The 19,553-nt window shown below is 37.6% G+C and overlaps 1 protein-coding gene across 2 annotated transcripts in view; it reads right to left on the bottom strand.

Moving 5' to 3' along the window:
* The window catches only part of TOP1 (DNA topoisomerase I), a 114,106-nt gene that overhangs the window by 45,732 nt on the left and 48,821 nt on the right, over positions 1-19,553 (bottom strand). The window contains exons 4-8 of one of the 2 annotated variants that reach the window (XM_089513983.1): positions 11,566-11,701; positions 10,753-10,811; positions 8,040-8,126; positions 6,644-6,719; positions 1,390-1,490 (exon numbers count right to left, since the gene is read on the bottom strand). In XM_089513983.1, the coding sequence (XP_089370109.1) occupies positions 1,390-1,490; positions 6,644-6,719; positions 8,040-8,126; positions 10,753-10,811; positions 11,566-11,701 (459 nt within the window). The remainder of the gene's footprint in view (positions 1-1,389; positions 1,491-6,643; positions 6,720-8,039; positions 8,127-10,752; positions 10,812-11,565; positions 11,702-19,553) is intronic. The other variant, XM_089513984.1, reaches the window with a different exon arrangement.

Raw genomic sequence — 19,553 nt, forward strand, 5'->3', positions numbered from 1 at the left:
TCTTCAAGGCTTTTTTAAAGGCATCTAAGGTGGAGCTAAGCCGAATCTCCTCTGGAAGTTTATTCCAGAACATTGGAGCTGTAGAAGTAAATGCTCTTTGGTGAGCAGATCTTGTTGTTGTGAGCTTTCAAGATGTTTCTGACTTATAGTGGCCCTAAGGAAACCCTGTAATAGATTTATCTAATAAGTTGGCAATGTCTTGAAAACCATCAGACCACATTTCTCACCACATGTGGGAAATTGTCTTGTAAGAACTACTCTGCAGTATTTCAATATGATCTGGCTGTCTGAAGAGAAGGTGACACAAAGAATGGCAGGTACATCGTTGGGGGTCATTTCTGAGGGCAGGAACTATTTTGTTATTTTGACAGTAATGCTAATGCTAGATCTTTGTTTAGATAAATAAAAGCAGCTATTTTCTCTTCAGGGCTTATGACTGTTTCCCAAAATGTGGGGTTTAAAAGCAAGACTTAAAAAAAAACCCAACTGGAAGTAATAGTAGTAGAATTTTAGGACACAGAAATTAGTTTGGTTTCATCCCCCTTCCCTCCTGGAAAGGGTCATATGTCTGTTACTCAGAACAAATGTCCCATCTCATTTGAACATCAGTTTTCTGTCTCCTGTATTCTTGGACATTTTTATCCTCTGAAATACAATGGAATTTCCATGATGTCAGAAAACACCCTAGCAGTCACTCAAGTCAAGTTTTTTAATCCATGTGAGGGATAAATTAGTACATAGTTAAAAATGGAGCAGGTGGAGGAACTCAAACAACAGAGGGGACATTCCCTCATATTGCCATGCACACCAAGATCTGAACAACAAATGGTCCACTTGCATCAGACACAAGTTCTCATAAGAGGCATCTTATTGGCAATGGGAGCAAAGTGTGTGTGGTAAAGAGGGATGTGTTGTGCAGGTTTTGTTTGTTTGCTTTCTCATTCTCATATTCATGGTCCCCCAAGTGGTAATTTCTTCCAGAGAAAATGACATTTCATGAATTCAGATGCACATGATTAGTGGGGCTGCAAGTTAGTTACACACATTTTGTGGTAATATTATTTTGATATTGGTGTATTTTTTAAAATGAAAGGACTGATTGATAGGTTGATTTTTAGTTCCCACTGATAAGCCTCCGTAGAGAGTCAAGGGACCCTCAAGAAAGTGAAGGTATCGTGGGGGGAGGGGGGGACTAGGAGGAAATGGCATCCCACACAGATACACACTAATACCAGCTAGTTCCTGCACAGGACCTCAGCCCATTCTACGAATAAAACGCACCCTTCCATTCCTGGAAGGGGCATGCTGGGTCCAATAATCTATTAGCAGTTTTTAAGATGTAAGACAATAATCCTGCCATCAGCAGAAATACTGAAGTGTGGATGTTACCATTTCCATTTCTGTTCTTCCTCTTTTTTGGTTTTCTTTTTTTTCAGGTCTCCTTCAGGCAGCTTCTTATCTTTGCTTTTTATTTTCTTGGGCTTGAAGTCCTGTAAAGTGATAAGGATAAACACAGTGATTATACAAGATGCTCTTTCATTTAAAAACAAACTATGCAAAAATCCTATAACATCCAAACAATGATACCTTTACTGGGACAACCAAAATGCACAATTACATGTTGCAAGCTTTCAAAGTCATACTGGCTTCTTCATCTGGCAAGCAGGAAGAAAAAATTGAAGATGTTAGTCATAGGCCTGCATTTTCTGTTTCTGGTCTTAGTTCAGATGGTAGGGAGGGCTATCTGCAGGCTGGCACCTCCCCCTTTGGCCATGCAGTCACTGGTAGATTTTCAAAGTCAAGGAAATTTACTGTCCATTTGCAATTCAAGGAAGATGTTTCCTTGGAATCCAGCCTGTCTCCTTCCTTTGTGAAGCTTGCAACATTTAATTGTGCATTTTGGTTGGCCCAATAAAGGTATCATTGTTTGGATGTTTTTTTAAAATAAATTTTATTGCACTTTATGAATGAATGAAATTTTATTTCTAGACCGCTATTCCTTGCAGATCACAGCGGTTTACAAAAACACCAACAAAACCAATACAAAGTGACGACCCATAGCCCAACAATACAAAAACCCACTCATACCATTTAAAAACAATACAAAAATTCTAAAAACAATCCATACAATCATTCAATCTAAAACCAGTTAAAAACCTATATAACAAATTAGCTGGATTTAAAAAAACAAACAAAAACAATTGTAGATGTCAACTTAACATGCGATATATAACAGTTAAATATCTACGTTTACATGGTTATACAACTTTTAACAGTGTATTCCCACGTCTTAAACTAGTTAGTATAATCTGCATTTTCCAAACCTTTCTTCAATTGCTATTCTTATTTCAAAAAATTAAAAAAAGAAAGAGTTACTTCCCTCATATAACATTTGTCTAGTGTGCTTATTCTTGTTGCATTACATAGTTTCCCTATAAATCTACTATATCTTTAATAACTTCAGTATATCAATTGCTCTAATGATTTACCCGTCCCCATTATTTTTATTGCAAAAACAGATTTGCTTTTAGGTATAGATTCTTAACTGTATTTAAATATAAATTATTTCCATTGTTTACCACAATATTTTTCTATCATCTCCCATTCCTTTTCAATTTCTTCTTCCCCTTTTCAGTGAATAATGTTTGTCAAATGATCCATTTGCATCATATCACACAATTTTAATAGCCATTCATCTAGAATTGGAAGCTCGTTTAATTTCCAATATTGTGCCAGAAGTAGCCTTCCAAGCAGTAATCATGTAGAGGATTTTACACCAATGTAAAGTCTCTATTTTCTTTGGAAGTTTGTTCGTCATGTTTAAGAGATAAATCTCCAGAAGTTTTTCAAATTTCCTTCAGATAATTTTAGTTATTGCCAAATGGATTTGGTTCCAGAATTTCTTTATCTTGGGACATTCCCACCAAACGTGGAACCGTGTTTCTTTTGCTTCCTGGCATTTCCAACAGACATTGTTCTTTCCTTTATGAATTGGTTTTATCTCCTCTATCGCTTTCAGGCTTAGCTTATTATCATTATTTTTTGTTAACAAATCCTCATATCTTATCCACACAGATATCTGTGATCTTGAGAAAAGCGCCTCATGCGCAGAAGCCAATCCAGGAATTTTCCTGTAAAAAAGTTGTTTTACTTTTAACCAATCTGTCAAAATAGCTTTCCGAATGATGTTCAAAATCCCTGTTAATTTTATATTTTTCATTCCAAAGGTACGCATGCCAGCCAAAGCGAGCATCAAACCCCTCCAAGGCAAGTAGTTTATCGTCATTTAAGTTTATCCAATCTCTCGCCCAGATTAAGCAGTTAGCCTGATAATAGAGTTGAAGATCAGGCAAGCCACAGCCACCATTTTCATGGGTATCAGAGTCTTCCATTTCACGCGTGGTTTTTCCCCAGCCCATACAAACTTCCTTATTTCTTTATTCCATTCTTCTAGTATTTTTAAGTTGGAAATGATTGGAACATGAGTGAAAAGATAATTACGTTTTGGCAGAACTGACATTTTAAGAGCTGCCATTCTTCCAGAAACAGATAAATTTAATTTAGTCCATTTCAGAAGATCCTACTTATTTTTTTCCCAAATGTTCTTGCAGTTGTTCTCAAAGAGTTCCGTGTTTCTATTAGTAATCCATATTCCTAAGTATTTAGTCTTCTTTACTATTTTGCATTTCGTACAATCTTGTATTCCTTTTCTTCAACTGAGGGTATATTTTTAGTTATTATCACAGATTTTTGGTGTATTTATTTTAAATCCAGATGCAGTACCAAAGTCATTAATTGTATTAATGACTTTATGTGTACAAACAGAAGGATCTTCTAGGAAAAGGACAAGGTTGTCCGCATAGGCCTTAAGTTTGTATTCAAATTTCTTAATTTTTACCCCCATGATTTCTGTGTTTTTCCTTATTCTATTATTGAGGTCTTCCAAAACAGTTATAAATAATAAAGGGAGACAGGGGACAGCGCTGTCTTGTTGCTTTTTGTATATTAAACTGTTGAGTTCTTTCTCCATTAATAAGAAGCCTTGCGGTTTGAGTACTGTAAATGCTTTGTATCCAGCTAAGATATCTATTGCCAACTTCAAGATTACTCAATGTCTTTAACATATACTTTCAAGTGAGGTTATCAAATGCCTTATATGCGTCTATGGAAAACATTCCAATTTTTTTCTGATTATTTTTTTCAAAATACTCAATAAGGTTTAACATAGCTCTTATATTTTGCTTTAAACGTCTTTCAGGTAGAAAGCCTGTTTGATCTTCCTCAATTTGCTGGATTAAGACAGGCTTTAAGCGTTCAGTCAGAATGAAAGCAAATATTTTATAATCTAAATTGAGTAAAGAAATTGGTCTATAATTTTCGACATTAGTACTATCTTTGTCTTCTTTAAGGATTAACGTTATATCATTTATTGTCCGAGAATTTGGAATTCCCTCTTCCGAGATTGCATTTAACATATTTTTAAAAGGTGGAATTAGCACATCTTCAAGTTTTTTATAACACATAGCTGTAAAACCATCCAGTCCTGGGGATTTATCCAATTTAAGATTTTTAAAGGCTTTCCTTATTTCTTCTTCTGTAAATCTGGCATTCAGTTTGTTATTGTTCTTGCGGTATTTCTTCCCATTTTTGTTTAGCAATATTTTCTTTTATGAATCTTTCTTTTTCTTCTGTATAATCTTCCCTCTTATATAGTTTAGTATAAAATTGAAAAAAAATTCCTTAATTTTTGTTATTTTGTTTTAATTTGTTTTATTTATATATCGCTATTCCAAAGATCATAGCGGTGAACAGCAAGTAAGCTAATTAGCAAGTAAGCTAGCAAGTTTTAGTCTTTGGGCCAGCCATTTTCTGTTTTTATTAGCGTGTTCAAAATTCCATTGTTTAATTATTCTAAGGTTCTTTCCAATTTCTCTAGCCAATTCTGTTTGTAATTGTTTTTGAAGATCTTTCTGCTTTTCTTTTTCTCATTATTTGAACTGACCATTTGTCCCAACTTCCAATTTCTTAAGTACTTTGCATCATTTTTCTTTATCTTAGTTTCTTGTAAGCACAAGATATCAAAACATTCTTTCTCCAAATAATGAAATATGTGTTCTTTTATGTATAGCATTCAAGCCTTTAATATTCCATGAACAGATTTTAATACTCATTACACAAATGATTCGTTAAAAAAGAGCAAGTCTAAAAGGTCAACAAGGAAAACGGTATCATTGTTTGGATGTTATAGGATTTGCTATATGGCCAACATGGCTACACCTAGCCATTTAAAATGTGCTTCACACAAAAAGAATCATTTGATTGAGTCAAAGGTCCAAAACACACCACAGAAATAATCCAGTTTGAGACCGCTTTAACTGCCCTGGCTTAATGCTAGAGAATTCTGGGAACAGTAGTTTTATGAGATGTTTAGCTTTCTGTCAGAAACTCTAGGACCACCATAAACTACAGTCCCAAAGATTCCCTAGCACTGAGCCAGGTCAGGCAGTTAAAGCAGTCTCAAAATGGATTTGTTCTGCTGTGTGTTTTGGACCCAAGTCAGGGAGATCTATCCAGGGATGGATAGGGGTATTGTCATAGTCAATCAGCATGTAGACCCTATCAAGGTGTGAGATCAATTTCATTTCAAGTTAGATAGAAGATAATGATCGTTTTTGTAGACTAAAGCAGTGTGGCTTAATATGAATCAACTTTGTGAAATCTAAAATCTTCTAAAAGCATCTAGGCTGTTGGTCTAGATGCACTTTTAACCATTCAAATGTACAGTGAAAGGAATGTGTCATCTAAAAAGCTTTGGCCTAAAATACATATAAGACATGGGAAAAACTACATGCAGATGTGTGTGTAGAGCAATGCAACTAGAGTGAGGGGGCAATTTCCACCAGTCAGATGATATGATCAGAGGTCAAACTTAAATTGCAGTAATTATCAAGGACAGAATGATTCTCTTGTAAACAAGGCAAGAGTTCTTGGACACTGTGCTGTGAAAGGAAGGATACAAATTAAATAAATAAAGTACTGTATATACTCACATATAAGTCTAGGAATTTAGGTAAAAAAATTGACCCCAAAAACCTGAGTCGACTTACCCATGGGTCAATGTAAGTATTGTATCTTAACTCTTATTTAAAAGAAGGAACCATCTCCTGATGAAAAGCAAGAGTATAATATGTTAAGCTCCTGACCTCCTTTACTCTCTCAGCCATCCAGTCTTAAGACTAAGCGCAAAGAGTTATGTCTGCTGGACTTTTGTAAGTTCTTTAACATTGTTTTGCTTTGCTTCATCTTTTAGATCCTTTGCTATATGCCTCTAAATTTTATCCTCGACTTACCCATGGGTCATAGTAAAATCCATAATTTTGGCCCTAAAACCTGTCCTCGACTTATACATGAGGTCAACTTATAGTCGAGTATATACGGTACTCCCTTTTCTGTGGGAATCTATTTTAAATCACCGCTGCAATCACCACAGCAGGATGTATGTGTGTGCACATGAGTGAGAGAGTGTGAAAAAGAGAATCTTGTATTTTTCACAACTCCCCTACATAAATAAATATTAATTAATTCCCATTGGCTGTCATATTCCTTTACTACCCCAAAACATCACAAAATATAAATTCAACACCTCTTCTTCTTCCTGTTTCCGCTTCTTTGATTTTTTGATATCTTCGGTTTTGATCTTCTTAGGTTTGTAGTCAATACTGAAACAGTTGAAAAAATTGTAAAACAAAAATTAAATAAAATTTCTGGTTTATGCATATGCCATGTACCACATGTATCTATAGCTATCTTTACAATCCTTGAAAATATGATATACTTCTAGTTTAGACATAACCCCCACCCCCCAAATGCCTATCTTCCTTAGATACATGATTCTTTGCTTCATGAGCTTCTTAAATCACATGGTAACTTAAACAAAAAGCCATTAAAAATGCAAGTTATCTGGCCCCATTTTAGTGGTACTTAGAATAATTCTGTGCTCACTGAAAATGATGATGATGATGATGATGATGATGATGATGATAATAAATTTTATTTGTATTTTCCGCCTCTCCCTGAGGATCGAGGCGTGCTATCAAGTCAGAGTGGGAATGTTCCATTAAATCAGCTATAATAAAAAGTCAGGTGGATAGGCCCACCAGAAGAGATCCGTCTTAAGTGCCTTTTTAAAGGCTTCGAAGGTGGTAATGAGACGGATCTCTTCTGGTAAGCTGTTCCATAATTTAGGGGCCGCGGCTGTAAACGCTTTATGAGAAGTTGTATTTAGTCTAGCTTTCATATGTTTCAGCAGTTTCTTCCCTGATGTTCTAAGAGTGTGGGGCGGATTGTGTAGGGAGAGGCGTTCCCTTAAGTAACTTGGGCCAAACCATGTAGGGCTTTAAAGGTAATAACCAACACTTTGTATTGCGTGCCCAGAAGCTGATCAGCAGCCAATGAAGAAATCTTAATATTGGAGTAATATAGTCAGATCTTGATGTTCCTGTGACCGATCTGGTGGCAGCGTTTTGGATCAATTGAAGCTTCCAAAGCCCCATGTAGAGCGTGTTACAGACATCAAAATGACAAGCATGATGAATGCAAGTCAAATATCAGCGATGTGTTGTACCTCTGCTTAACAGCCAGCCTGGAATAGTGGTTTGAGGGTCTGGACTAGGACTCTTAACGTTCAAAACACACTGCAGAAATAATCCAGTCTGAGACCACTTTAACTGCCCTGGTTTAATGGTAGGGACTTCTGGGAACTGTAGTTTTGTGAGACATTTAGCCTTTTCTGTTAGAACTCTAATGCCACAATAAACTACAATTCCCAGGATTCCCTGGCACTGAGCCAGGGCAGTTAAAGCAGTCTCAAACTGGATTATTTCTGCAGTGGTTTTTAGACCTAAGAGAGCAGCGCTCAAATTCCTGCTCAGCCATGGAAACCCATAAGATTTAAAAAGCCATACTCTTTCTATGGATAGAAATATGAATCTGCTATTATTCCTACTTTTCACCACAAGTAAGCTGTATCAAATACTCACTCATCATCTTCTCGGGGTCTCTTCAGCGGTTTGTAGTCTTCTCTGTAGTAGCCATCATCATCCATTTCTTCCTTAATACGTGGTGGACTAAAGAAGAGGAAAATGTGAATTATTTATTTTAAAAATATTAATATTTATTCTTCATTCTGATACTTGACAATTTCCCCCATCATTTCAATACTTCTGGCTAGGGCTCTCTCTTTATCCCTGCCACCAGCAATATCTGCAAAATCAGAAGAGGATGAGACATTCATGGAGTTTCAGCAAACTTGGACACCTTTCTGTTAAATAACAGTTCAACTTTTAAATTATTTAAGACACTTTGTCTAAATGAATGATGGTGACTGAAAAAAATTGTAATACTTAGGCAATCCATTTTGTTTGGACAAAATGGGTCTTAGCAAATCAGGAAAAAACCACAGCCACTTTATTTAAGAAAATTTGTATCTCATCCTCCTGTGAAAAGCACAGCAAAGAAAGTAGTTCAAAGTACAAACAAACAAACAACAACAAAAGCAATCAGTGAACAAAAAGAGTACATGTGAAAAAACTAAGCAAAAGTGTTGTGAATCTACAGCTGCTTACAAACCACATTAAAAATAAGTGTAAATTTGATTTTAATTTGCCATATTTTTATTACTTAGGTATTAATAAACAATCTGTAAGGACAATGCATGGAATCCAGTTTTAGGCCTATACAACTAGGATCTCTTTGAACTTTACAGTCTGACAGACATATAGACAAATTTCTGTGGAATAGGGACCATGTTGTTTGAGGCACATATCTCAGTTAAGAAGCTTTAGATGAACTATTTGAATGCTTTGTGAGCCTTGCTTAGTACTGTCAGTTACAAATAAACTCAAGGTTTCCAATTACACTCACATGGGAAGTCAGTTCCTACATCAGCTGTAGGAAGACATGTTCTAGAACCTAGAACTGAATAGTGTACATTCATGAGGCAGAACAGGGTGTAGTTAGCTCTGTCACATTGGGAATGGCTAAGCAGAGATGGCATATACACCTCCAGAGTTACTGAAGATAAATATATGCTGCTACAAACATCATGTTGATGGGAACCAAAATGAACAAGAATGTACTGAATGAAAGTAATATGAAAAAGCACTGGACATCATAGTTCTCTCTCAAGAAGCTTCAGGGAAGCAACCTTTTGCAGTTATGTCCTTAATCTAACAGACCACTGAAACTGGATTATGGATGGATGGCGACATCTAGTGCTAGTTTCTTCAGTATTCATGACAAGCATTGCTATAATTTTTTTTTATAATAAGTAAGCTTTGCATTCTTACGACTGCATAGAATCATAGAGTTGGAAGAGACCACAAGGGCCATCCAGTCCAACCCCCTGCCATGCAGGAACTCTCAATCAAAGCATCCCTGGCAGATGGCCTTCCAGTCTGTTTAAAGACTTCCAAGGAGGGAGATTCCACCACTTTCCAAGGGAATGTGTTCCATTGCCGATCAGTTCCAAGTGAAACCAAGAGGGTTCCTAATTTTATAAAACTAAGAATAAGCAACATACATTCACGTTTGAATATCATTTTAAATTCCACTGAAAAATGTGAAATGTGTGGCCAGTATATTAGGACATGATGAAGAAAGATGTATAAAAGATGTTTGTTAAATCAACTCTAGAATCATAAAATCACAGAGTTGGAAGAGGGCCATCCAGTCCAATCCCCACCATGCTGGAATACACAATCAAAGCACTCCTGGCAGATGATTATCCAGCTTCTGTTTAAAAATCTCCAAAGGAGGAGACTCCACCACACTCTGAGGTCCACTATTTTCCATCCAAACTCCATTAAAGAAAAAGTTTCCCTGCCAAATGATACCTTGTTTGACACTGGAAAACTGTCTAAAATGATCTAGGTGTTTACACCTATACTGGGTTTAAAGGGGGGGAGGGAACCACACAAACACACATTGGATGATGCTTTGCAATAATCATCCTCTTTGTATAGCTGTCCATATTCTCTAATCTAAACACATGCAAAGACTCCACTTTTGATTTCAGTATTTCTTCGGGAGTGGCAACTTACTTATTCGCCAGCAAGTAAAAACGTTTTCATGCAGGCAGGCATTTGGTATATAACTCATAGCAGTGTGGTTTTTATGGAGCAGGTGAGTTTTAGTTATGTTTTTAACTTTTGTGTATTTTTATGTGATTTTATAATGTGTGTAGATGTTTTTAATTGTTTTGAACTTTATTGACATTTTAAATCTGTTTTGTTTTTGTCTTGTAATAATGTGTATGTGTTAATGTTGTTTAATTAGTTGGTTTTAATTATAATTGATTTAATAATTTTTTAAGGGGGGGGGGGAAGGGAATTTTGATCTACAATGTATTGTATTTTATTGCTCTTAGCCGCCCCGATTGACCTCAAGGGGCGGGATATAAATAAACTTTATTATTATTATTATTATTATTATTATTATTATTATTAATCTTTGTATGTGAGCCTCTTTTAGTCCCTCTGGGGAGAAAGACGGCATACAAAATAAATAGATAGATAGATAGATAGATAGATAGATAGATAGATAGATAGATTATTCTTATTATTGGGAAGAAGACCCTAAAATGTACAGGTTTCTCAACAAGAGGAATACAATTTCTCTTCTGAACATTAATAAAAATCTAACTAAAAATTGAACAGATACATCTTGTACATAAAAAAGTTTGCACTTGCATACCTGGAGAAGCCATTTTCCTTTTCCTTCTTTATTTTCACTTCACCAGAAGACAATTTATTCTGAAAGACAGAAGTCAGAACTGGTCAGTATGGTATAAAAAGCACGGCCACATCTTTAAATTTAAATGCAAATGACAAAGGACTTTGCACCAGGAGCAAATGCACCTCCAGTTATTACTTAGAAACTCTTTTCAGCATGACTCAATGTAGCAAGCCAATCCTGAACATGTGCATCATCCAGTTCTTTCTCTATCTTAATCTCAAAAAGTTTCCCTCTTCACTGGTTAAACCTAGCTACCAATTCCTAAACGTATATACTCAAGGCTTATGTTTGTACTATTAAACTGTGTAATCAGGCACTTTGTTCAGACAGCAGTACATGGAGCAGACAAATTACTAAATTACTGTCTATCCATCCTTCTTCTGTTAGGCTGGCTAAGATGTGTACCTGCATCAGTTACTATTTATATAACATCTTACATCAAGCTGCTCAAGAATTACTTTTGGGGAGCAAAAACTGTTGGTTGCTACTACATGACATTTATTGCCTTAGGTGTATCTGCATCAGTTACAATTTAGATTACAATCAGTTATAATTTATATACAGCTATTCAAACAGATGCATAGTGATTTCATCTAAAATGCTTAATGTCATGGCTCTTTTCTTCACAGCCATAAATTTCTACAGAAATTGGACAACTGATCTGACAAATAAATAACAGATTAAAAATTTAAAACGTGCAGCTGCTTGTGTCTTTATCCACAGTAAAATAGTACAGTCCAAAGCAGTAACATCCTTGCCACCATCCTGTACCTTTTCTTCCTTTCGCTTCTCCTTGTCTCTATCTTTGTGTTTGTCTTTGTGTTTGTCGTGTTTTTCTGAACTGCCATCTTTGTGTTTGGTTTTCTCCTTGTCTTTGTGTTTCTTCTCCGAGGAATCTTTGTGCTCACTGTAAGATATAACAGTTGTTTTCAGGGAAGAGACAGCTGCAATATGACTGGTATGAACAACCAAGTGAATTAGTGTCAGCCCCTAGAAAATTAACTGCAGTGATCACATATATATAGCTGCCATGATCTTTTTTCTTAAAAGGAAGGAACAGTGTTGAAGTCTGTCTGTCTGAAGAACAATCAAGGATTTCAACAAAATTTTACAAATACTGCACTTAAACATATTTTTTAAAAGAAGATTTAAATACTGCTTATAACCCTTATGTATAAATATCTTATACTTAAATATAGCATGTTAAAGGTATTGGACTAGGTCTGAGCAGGTTCAACTTGTAAATCTTATAGCACTTTGACTAAGTCACCATCTTTTGTGTAATCTACTTTGGTGGTTTTTTTTTTAAACTCACTTTTGTTAAATAAGAGATTTGAGCATCTCTGGACAAAAACAGGGATTTTAAATGGAAGTGATATTGAAAAGGCAAGTTATAAAACCTTATACCTAAATATTTAGTACTGATTTTGCCTGTCATTTGCGTGTCATAAAGGAAGCAGATGCTGAACTAGGAACTGCTGAATGTCATCTGAATGGAGGAAGGACAACACATTACTTAGTTCACATGCAAAGCTTATTTGTTTAGACACTGGCACATTCCCAGACCACTCTCAGAAGGTGGTGGTGGTGGTAGGAGTGGAATGATACAGTGGACCCTTGTTATACGCTGGAGTTTGGTTCCAAGATCCCTGTGGATGACAAAATCTGTGTATGCTCAAGTCCCATTAAATATAATGACATAGCAAATTGGTGCCCCTTATAAAAATGGAAAATCAAGGTTTGATATTTGAAATTTACAATTTTAAAAAACATTTTCAAACCATGGATGCTTGAGTCTGTGTATAAAAAATCCACGTATAAGGGCCGACTGTAATAATAATAATAATAATAATAATAATAATAATAATAATAATATCGTTATTTATATTTCCCACCTCTCCCCATGGATCGAGGAGGGAGTACAACACATAAAATTAGCATTACAACAAGCACAAATTATCTAAAATTACATCAATTAATGAACAAGACAAATTCATAAAATTAATACAGTCCATACCTATATAAAATCAGTGGAAGATAGGGTATTACCGAGGTTCCATTAAGGTGGATCAAATGGATAAGCCCGCCGGAAAAGATCCGTCTTAAGTGCTTTCTTAAAAGCATCTAGGGTGTTGATGCGACGGATCTCCTCCAGCAGGGTGTTCCAAAGTCTGGGAGCAGCAGCAGGAAATGTCCTGTCATAGGTCAATTTCAGTCTGATTTTTGGGTACTCTAGTAATATCTTTCCAGATGTTCTGAGTGTGCAGGGTGGATTGTGCAGGGAGAGGCGTTCCTTCAAGTAACTTGGGCCTGTAGGGCTTTGTATTGGGCCCAGAAACTGATCGGTAGCCAGTGTAAAGATTTTATTATTGGCGTGATATGTTCTGGCTGCAGCATTTTGAATCAACTGAAGCTTCCGGGTTTGGTACAAAGGTAGCCCATGTAGAGCGCATTACAGAAATCTAACCGAGAAGTTACTAGCACATGTACCACTGTTTCAAGGTCCTCCTGGGCTAGGTAGGGACGCAGCTGGCGTATCAATTGAAGTTGGTGCCAAGCACTCCTGGATATCGCCTCCACCTGAGATGACAACTGTAAAGACGAATCCAGAAGCACACCTAAACTGCGAACCTCGTCCTTCAGGGAAAGTGTGACCTCATCCAGGACTGGATGGCAGATCTCCTTCCCTGGGCCAGGGGTACCTATCACTAGTACCTCTGTTTTCTCTGGATTCAACTTGAATTTGTTTCCCCTCATCCAGCCCATTATGTGATTTGTGACTGTACTTTGTATCGTAGTATGTTGAGATGTATATCTTTTTTGAACTTGTAAACCGCTTTGATCTCCCAGGAAAAGCAGTATAGAAATAAAGATTTTATTATTTATTATTATTATTACCAACCCAAGGCAGGCATTCTGAGGCAAAATGCCATCCTTGGTCACTGCTTCAGTCGGAGACAGAGAGAGATAGATTTGGGTGTCATCAGAGTACTGATAACACCGAGCCCCATGTCTCTGGATGACCTCGCCCAGCGGCTTGGTGTAAATGTTGAAAAGCATGGGGGACAGGATAGTGCCTTGAGGGATGCCAGATGTCAGCTCTCTCTTACGAGAACAACTGTCCCCCAGCATCACCATCTGGAACCTGCCCAAGAGGTAGAAATGGAACCATTGGAGTACAGTGTCTCTGATACCTAACTCCCTCAGGCGCCCCAGAAGGATACCATGGTCTATGGTATCGAACGCCACTGAGATGTCCAAGAGCACCAGCAGGGTTACACTTCCCTTGTCAATGCCCAGACGGAGGTCATCGACCAAGGCCACCATGGCTGTCTCTACTGCGTATCCCGCCCTAAAGCAAGTTTGAAATGGGTCCAGATAATCAGTTTCATCCAAGACAGATGGAAAGCATTGTGACAATTATAATTACTCTTCCGAAAAATAAAAGTCAGGTAGAATAGCTCAAAAATGGCCAGAATGTCAGGCCCAATGAGCCTGATTAGACTAACATTTTCAAAACTTAAAAGTGAAACAAGAAATACTCAGCCTTTGTGCATACATTATGCATACTTGCCAAGTGTTTGCAGACAGAGGAACTACCCTGACCAAGTGATTGTTTTCTTGGTTCTGAGGGTACAGCTGAGTCGCACATGCATTTGAGGAAATAGACTTAAGTCTACGAAAGCTCATGCTGTCAACTTCTTTCTTTCAGTTAGTCTCAATGGTGCTACAAGCGTTCTCTACATACTGATTCTACAGAGTAACATGGCTATATTTTTTAATTCTTCCACTGGATCTTGTCAGAATCTTTGCTCCTTTCCACAAAATTCCCCAAGGAAGAAATTCAAATGTACATTTCTCTCAGATGTTACTAGGAAGACAGTGTACTGCAGTTCAGTTCATAGCTTGCCACCAAGGGGTAAGCAGTACAGTCCGCCCTTCCCTTACGTGGGGGACCCCCCGTGTAAAGGAAAAAACACGGATGCTCAAGCCTCATTCAAATGAATGAGGCTCGTGCCCACAGAGGAGTGGCGGAGGCGCGTGGAACGCACACCACGGGACCAGGCATCATTGTTTCCTTCTGGTGCGCCCCCTTACTTCTGTCATGGCTTCCAGTGGGCGCACTGTACTACCTCATTTCCAGCATATACAGATGGGATTGCGTCTACCTAGCAAATAAGGCTGAGTGAGTAATGTGCCTGTTTTGTGCAGTAACCTAATGTGGTTCTTTTACAATGTGGTTATTTGCCATTTGGGTGTTTTCATCAACTATCAGCTCTAGCCTGCAAGGAAAATGGCTAGAGACTATTACTACTGTAGTCTAACAACTCCTGGAATGTTCTATCTTCAACACAGGTCACCTGAGCTATAGCAGGTGACTAGAGAGAAGGAGTCTACTGAAGTTATGTCTTTATTTAGTAATACTCTTCCTTGTAAGTGTGACACTGGCACCAGGTAAACTCTTTTAAAAGGTATTTTTCCAGCCAATTAAATGTAATGTTTTTCTTTCTCACTTGCTTCTGTTCTGCCTTGAATTTATTTTATTTTTGTTGACTCCCTTGTATTGTTCTCTTATATATAATGACTTAAAATGTTATTCCTGTAATTTTGATTCCTCTGTACATTGTTGTAAATAGTCTGGTCTAGAAGAGACAGCTCTCATGCTAAGGTATCTTCAAGCTAACTGTGAAGGTTGTTATTCTTGAGCAAGGTGATCACAAATAAAAATGATAGCCATACAACTCCTAGAATTCTTGAACTTGGCTAATTTTCATTCTGTACTTCAGGGAGGTCTCAAACAGACCTTTGGAACAGAGGAGCTTTCGTAGTCCTGTGGAATAATTTTATTTAGAGGAAAAAGAAGGTGAATCCTCTGGAAACAAGGTGTAGATTTTTGTATTAGCTGTTGATGTTTAAAAACATTTTAAACAAAAATTTAAGAGGGACTTATGGAGCACTAGTGCTCAAAAGCATGTGCCCTTAAAAAGAATGATGCCATAAGAATAGTATATTTTGGATAATAAGCTGGTTTGTGTTAGTTTTTGCTACCGTGAGTTTTTACTATGATTATATGTCATTAGTACATTTCACTTCTACTTCCTAGCTTTCATTATCTATGAAAACTAGCTCACTTTATGGAAAAAATATTACAAGCTGAGTCTCCCTTATCCAAAAGGCTTGGGACCAGAAGTGATTCGATTTTTTTTATTTTGGAATATATCCATATACATAATGAGGTATCTTGCAGATGAGAGCCAAGCCTAAGATGAAATTCATTTATGTTTCATATACACCTTATAAACATAGTCAGAAATTAATTTTATACATAATAATTTTAATAATTTTGTGCATGAAACCAAGTTTGTGTACACTGAACCATCAGAAAGCAAAGTGTAACTATCTCAACCACCTATGTGGACAATTTTGGAGTATTTCAAATGTTGGAATTCTGGTGAAGGGATTCTCAACCCACACAGACAACCAAACATTTTGATTTCCTGTGTGTGGAGCAGAATCTCCATGAGGAAGAATCAATGGCAGGGCTATAAGTTCACTCTCCTCACCTAAGTGATTGTGACAAGGCAACTTTTCAGGTGAGTAATGTTCATCCACCATAATCAAAAGTTCAAAAGGCTTACAAATCTGTTGTGAAAGAATCAGTTATAGAGACCAAATTGAACAGGTGGTGTCACTGGAGGGTACAGGTGAGCAAGATCCTCCAAGAAATTTTTGAAAACTGGATGTGAAAAGTATTAGATGAACTGAGCAGAGTAGGGTGGTAAGCCACTATGCTGCCAGATATACCTTCAATGAAGAGAAAGCTAGCCCTTGTTGACGAAGATGTAGACACAAGCTCATGATAGGTCTGCAGGGGATGATGGTTCTATCTTGGAGGCAGCAAAGGAACAGAACTGCTTCTATTTGTAGTTGTAGTCATGTTTAGTGGCATCCTTCCTTGCAGTGTTTAGAACCAAACACAATCTTAGCAAGGTTATAATGTTATTCTCCAGGCTGACAGATTATCCACAGATCTGGGTGGAGAACCTGACCTTGAGAGTTGGATAGCAGGCCTTGTCCTATAAAAGGGACAATGTCCTGTGAATGTTCCAGAAGAGTCTGCTTCAGTAGTCAATAGTCAATGTAAGAGAAAACATGTACAGGTTCTGAGATATGAGATCATCACAGCAACGCAGGGGACAGTTGCCAACAAAACAGAAGAATAAATTAGCAACTAAACATGTCAAGTCTTCTTTCTTCCTTATCTAAAGGGACAGAGTGTGTTTTCCATAAGGATCTGGATTGGGACGTCTCAACTATAACAGTAAATAGACAAGATGCTCTTACTGGCCGCATTTTATATAGATTCTGTATCTAGAGAACTGTTTAGAGGCTGGTAGGAGCAAAGCAGGTTTAAGCCAAGGCTGTTTCATAACCTTGTTTCAGGCTTGAAGGGTTGGTATTAGAGCTGGATTTGAAGTCTTTGTGTCAGCCATTTCAAAAACAGGATCAATAACTGAGGCAGGAGGTACTTTCATTATAACAAGTGCCTTTGCAATACATAGCTGTCAGGAAATGACATTGGTGTGGCCACTAGGGGGAGCTGTTGTGCAGATAATTTGGAGCTCCAGTGGCAGCTAATGTGTCAGCATTCAAACAGGGCATCATCGGAATGTTGATGCAACTGTCAACTGTCAGTTCTCAACTGTCACTGAGTTACTGAGAGACAGTTGGTGCCCTAGAGTGGGCTGTGTCTGTTACAGAGAGACAGTTAGTGCCTATGAGTGGGCTGTGACTGTTACTGAAAGGCAGTGAGACGGTTGTGTGTTAATGTGGCTGCCTCAGAGGTTGTGTTATTGTTGGTTGGTGTAAATAGTGTGTATTAGAGACGGATGTCCAATACACTGTGTATATCTATGTTGTAAATACTGCAAAGGAAGATTAAAGCCCTCGTTTAGAATGAAGACTTGTAAGAGTCGTTATTAGTTGAAGACGTCTTCACAGATTCCTTCTTCTTGGCATCCTGTCGACGTGGATGAACTCTGCAGGTGGTCGTGGTGGACACTGCCCATCATTTCCATAGGTCCCAACAAGGGTTATGGGCGCAGCACACAGGCCACAACAATAGCACCATATCAGAAAACAGTTTCAACAGTTTCCCATATTCATAAGGAGATGCCAGGCTCTTCTACAGCACCTTCTGGCAATGGTGTCTGAGGTGATGAAGAGTCTGGTGAGAAGGTGTGGGGAGACATAATTGTCAGTGTCTTGCACCATCATTACATGCTGGACTTGGTTGAAACAACTTGTGACACAGATGTATATATGTAGTAGTAGACAAAATAACAGCAAAAGAGAAGAAACAAATGGAGAATGAAAGAATAAGAATTAGGATCAGAGGAAAGCTACTCAATACAAAACCACAAAAGGGAGCTTGCTCCAAAAGTGGAAGGAAAGAAAATGAGGAGATGGTAGCTTGGCAGGTTGGGACATGTGCTGTGGATGGGAAGATTTTTTTCCGCCAAGCTATTCTACTCTATAACTTTCTGGAAGGAATCTCTGTTCAAGCGCTTAACCCATTTGTGTGAGATACAAATGAACAGGATATTTCACCCATATCTATCGGGAAACAATAGAGTAAACTGAAAGCTAACCAGATTTTGCACAATGCTGAAGGGTGTAGTCACTATAGATTAAAAAACAAATAAACAAACAAACCTCAATGTTTTGTAAGTGCGGAGCAAAAAGGAAAAAAAGAAAAAGAAAAAATAGTCCCAAAGTGTGTTTACCACGATGCTATACAACTCTGAAACAAAAATATTGCCAAGATTTGAGCAACTAATGAAGTATGCAACAGCTTAGCCAAGACACTCACAATCTCTCCCTCTGAGATCTATGAATGTTTTAAGCTTTGGAACTATGATGGCTCAGAAATATAACTTGTCACAACAAATGGGGAAAAAGACCAAATAGTATGCTGGAATAAATAAATGAATAGCATTTTGATTTTGGTAACTAACAAAAATAGTCATGCTGTTTAAGATTAGCTTTGTGTAACTGTATAACAAGGGATGCGGTGGCTTAGTGGTTAAGACACCAATTCTGACAATCAGAAGATTGGTAGTTCGAGACCTGTGTGCTGCATGATGGGGTGAGCTCCTGTCAATAGTGCCAGCTTCTGCCAGCCCAGCAGTTTGAAAGCATGCCAATGTAAGTAGATAGATAGGTACCACTTTGGTGGGAAGGTAATAGCATTCAGTGCAGTCATGCTGGCCACATGACCACCAGAGCAGTCCTTGGACAATGCTGGCTGTTTGGCTTAGTAACTGAGCACTGCCCCCTACACTTGGTTACGGCTAGACATGCATGTCAAGGGACTACCTTTACCTTTACCTGTATAGCACATTACAAAATTACTTGATTGAATAGGCAAGAAAAGCAATTGTATGCTCATAAATAGCATAGAATGGTATCCCTCTGATTTGATTAATAGGTTTTAACTACAGTAAGATTAAGTGAGATAAAATTAGCTTTAAAACAGTCATGAATCAATGAAGCAAATATTGTTATTTTAAGATTGCTTGGCCTTGGGAAATTCCCAGGATCCTTAAGAGAAAGGGTGCATAAATACATGGGATCACAGAGTGCTCATCCCTGGAATGTTCTCATCTTTCAGAGCAGTTTGGCCAGCTTGCACACTTGCTGACATACTAGAGAGCCAATGATCTGACAAATGACAACCTGGTCAATCTTTGCTCAAA

Source organism: Sceloporus occidentalis, unplaced genomic scaffold (assembly GCF_023333645.1).
Source record: "Sceloporus occidentalis isolate IW3139 unplaced genomic scaffold, rSceOcc1.0.p SCAF_3, whole genome shotgun sequence".
Classification (NCBI taxonomy): domain Eukaryota; kingdom Metazoa; phylum Chordata; class Lepidosauria; order Squamata; family Phrynosomatidae; genus Sceloporus; species Sceloporus occidentalis.